The following is a 3,806-nucleotide window of genomic DNA, read 5'->3' on the forward strand; positions in this document are numbered from 1 at the left end:
AGTCAAGGACACTATTTTGAACATATGTATTGTTTTTATAACGAATTTAGTACTAAGATATGAGTTTGAATTTGTGTTTTATATTGCAGTGAAGCAATGGTTTTTAAATTAATCTTTAGAGCTGTCATAATTGGCCGCGCACCAAAGGCGTGTGGATCATCAACATAAAATAAAGTGAACAATTATTATAAGACTTGTGTGAAATTTTATTAAAATAAGTTTTCTCTATCCCCTAAAATAAAAAAGTTAGACGACTCTAAACTTGGATCTCAAATTTGTTTTTACAGGCATAAAGGCCTCAAAAAATGCAACAAAAAACATACAAAGATTTTTGAGATGCATCGTATATTAAGCAAGATCCATCCCTCTTATAAGTAGACAGCCTGTATACTATTTTTGTTTATTTTACTCTATAATTAAATTAATAAAAAATATTATGGATATACATTATGTTCGTTTTCTTTGCTTACTAAAAATGTGCAATTTGTTCCGCATTAGCAAGTGAAGTTTCATAGTTTTCTCCCTTTAATAAGATTAAAAGCATTTCAAAGAAAAACAAAAGTAATATGTAATACTAAATTGTATAAATTAAGGTTAACAGTAATAGTTCAAGTTAAATGAAACATGAAATAATTTTCAAGTTACTTCAAACAAAGTAGTAACTATTGTATATTAATTTTGCATATATATACAATAAAACAATTTCTCACACATTATGTCATTCGTCTCGGCAATTTTAAAATAAAACTAAAAAATAAAAAAAGAATATATATTTTAGACATATATTATAAAGCAGAAGTATAAAAACAGTGGCAAGGATTATATAGAATATTTGCTGAAAAATTGTATCGAATTAACTGAATTTAAGTTTCTTGAAAATTTTTAATGGTGAATATATTTCGTGTATTATTATTAATGCAGCTTCCACAAGACCAGTAAACACTTCTCTTATTCTTTTGTGCCCATTTCCTGATTCTGTTCAAACACTCGCAGTCAAACGGGTTTGAGTCCAAATACGTAACTTTTGCTGTAAAAATCTTATCCAAGTTGCCATCCAAACAACGGATATTGTTGTTATTTAACCTCAAATGAAGAACATCAACATCTTTTAATAAATCTTCATCGATCTTTTCCAACTGATTATTGTCTAACAGTAAATCGTACATATTTCCAAGGCCGCTGAAAGCTTTTGGACCGGTTGTTTTAATTTTGTTGAAATTCAGAACAATAGTTATATATTTATCAAACCTTCCGTTACCATCTATATTCTTAAAAGCATAATCGGGCAAGAACTCGAGAGAATTATTTTCCATCGAGACCATTCTGAGTGACGGGGTGTAACGGAACCAATTGGTGTTCCATTTTCCAATATTGTTGTGTCCTAAATCAATAAATTCCAAATATGGCAAATGGTCGAAGGCCCTCTCGTGGATAACGGTTATGCGGTTAAAACTTAAATCAATTTTGGTAAAACTCGGACGCGTGAATACATTTTCGTAAATTTCTTCTATTTTATTACCTACAACAACAAAATTGTTTTAATAAAATTTGCATATTCTTCAAGTAGGACTTGCTTAGACGCTGATGATTTTTTGTTGCAAAAATACACTCCTAAAAATTGTATATAATATTGCAACCCTTTTGACACCACATGAGTTTATGTAAGATTACATTGCATTACATTACTGAAGGTAACTTTACATTAATCTATGTTACTTCAAAACAACCTATGATCTATGAAATTTTTCATTAAATTTTTAGAAGGGTACTGATACTTTAGTAATGTAAATTATTAAACTGAAACAACTGAAAAGCTTTTAATTTATTTGTAATTATTGGTCACTGATGCACGTACAGACACAATACCTTTTAAGGAAATCTTCTTGATTTTTGTATCCTTCCCAGAACTATGATATGGAGAATCAAGTACATACGATTCAATTTTGTGTATTCGACAATTTTCTAACACCAATTCTCCCAAATCACTTAAGCTTGTGAAAGAATCTTTATAGAGTACGGTGAAATCTTGATCTATAAATTCGACCTTGTCGAAGGCTAACTCCGGCAAAAAATCTACTAAACTATTTGAATGAAGTATGGTCGTTTTACATTTTTCTATTGATTGACTGTATCCAGTAAAAGTGACATTTTTGAAAGTCACACCAGTAGATTTAGCCAAAGAAAACAGCAACGACGACACTAAAACAACCTTCCCGAACATGTTCTTTCTTTCAATATTTCTGTGAAATACACTTCTAGGGTTATATAGTGTAGTTTTCTCTTGTTTTTTTATAGTATATGAAGATATTAAAAGAGTATCAACAGATAACCTCTTTCATATCAATATACCAGGTGTTCCATGACGAACTGTACACAACGCATCGTCGCAATGCATTCAAGTAGGTACATACAGTCCAGTCAATGACCATTTTCCTGTATAATTTTGCCAAACAGCACCGATTTACATAAAAATTTGGATTTAGGTTCTACTTACCCTCTACTTCAAAGTCGACGTTGTACCGAGGTTGCTTTTACCCTGGGGGTGGATGCCATCCCTTCTCGGGGGTGGAAAATGTTTCATTGAAAATAACTCCCCGAAAGAATATATTGTCTAATTCTAAGCAACTTTTGTTCTATAAAGTTTTTTCTGAAAGCCAATACTTTTCGACTTATTCGCGAGTGAAAGTGTAAATTTTTTAACCAAAAAAAAAAACACTTTTTCAGACGGTTTTTCGCGAATAACTCAAAAAGTAAGTATTTTATCAAAAAAATCATTCTTATAAAAATGTAGCTTATAAAAAAAACAAAAAGAATGGTGTGTTTAAGGTGTATATAGATCCAATATAAGCGGAGTAATAGCACAATTTAGGCTGTGGTAATAGCTTGTTGAAGGTTGGTTCCTATTCGTCAAACGCCAAAATTGAAAATTTGAACGTGAAATAACCAAAAACCAATACATTTTTCAGGAAAGTCCCTAGCATCAAACCTAAGCGAGTTATGACGAAAATAAAGTTAGTCTGTATTTTTTTCGGAGACAAAAAACGTGAAAATCGCCCCCAAATTACCACCCCAATTGAAAATAATCGTTACCACTTTACAATGTACTTTATTTATGTACTTGTAATATGCTCTAGAAGTTTGACGGTTTAAAGTGCTTAGTTTTGAAGAATGTTGAGCTTGAAGTGAAAAGAGAATTTTTGTATTTTTGGAAAACATTGTCTTTTCTTCAAAATAACTCAAAAACTATTAATGATACGCAAAATTTTGTAGAGTATAAAATTGTAGGTTTTGCTTTTTTGAAAATTTTGTTTTTTTTTTTCTGTAGGATAAAAATTAAGTAATATATGGCCGTTTAACTTTTACATATGTTCGTAAATAGCAACTTGTTCAAGCCCTTTCAGCTCAAACCCTTACAAAAATAAGGGCTGAGAAAATTTAACTTATTTGATCTTATAGCCCTTGAAAAAAACTACGAAATGGTTTTTTGAAGGGCTTGATAGCATAAAAACTAAGCGAGTTATGGGTAAAAAACGAATCACATATTTTTGCAGATATCAGAACACATTATAGCTATATTTTAGGATAGAAATAGGAATTTTAGGAATAGAATAGAAAAGGAAGACGAGAGTGAAGAGGATTTTTGATTATTTATACAGTGTGTCTACTTAAGTTGAAACCATACGGAAAACTTTTTTATTTTTGGTTTTATGAAAAAAAGTTGTTCTTCATAAAAAGTTCGGCATGGTCTAATATCTAAAATTATTATTATTATTATTATTTACGTTTTACATTATAAATTATGTATT

At 30.1% G+C, this 3,806-nt stretch overlaps 1 protein-coding gene across 1 annotated transcript; it reads right to left on the bottom strand.

The window, feature by feature from the left end:
* Positions 1 to 768: 768 nt before the first annotated feature.
* Positions 769 to 2,221, bottom strand: LOC108917215 (insulin-like growth factor-binding protein complex acid labile subunit). The gene is made up of 2 exons (XM_018723702.1): positions 1,867 to 2,221; positions 769 to 1,519 (listed from the first exon to the last, which is right to left on the bottom strand). The coding sequence occupies exons 1-2, from the start codon at positions 2,219 to 2,221 to the stop codon at positions 864 to 866; spliced, it is 1,011 nt and encodes a 336-aa protein (XP_018579218.1). The 3' UTR covers positions 769 to 863.
* Positions 2,222 to 3,806: the final 1,585 nt, after the last annotated feature.

The sequence above is a fragment of the Anoplophora glabripennis genome, unplaced genomic scaffold (genome assembly GCF_000390285.2).
Source record: "Anoplophora glabripennis isolate ALB-LARVAE unplaced genomic scaffold, Agla_2.0 scaffold41, whole genome shotgun sequence".
Taxonomy (NCBI): Eukaryota; Metazoa; Arthropoda; class Insecta; order Coleoptera; family Cerambycidae; genus Anoplophora; species Anoplophora glabripennis.

Coding starts and splice junctions, on each gene's coding strand:
- LOC108917215 (XM_018723702.1), bottom strand. CDS start 2,221: ATGTTCGGGAAGGTTGTTTTAGTGTCGTCGTTGCTGTTTTCTTTGGCT. Junction 1,520..1,866: donor CAAGAAGATTTCCTTAAAAG/GTATTGTGTCTG, acceptor TTGTTGTTGTAG/GTAATAAAATAGAAGAAATT.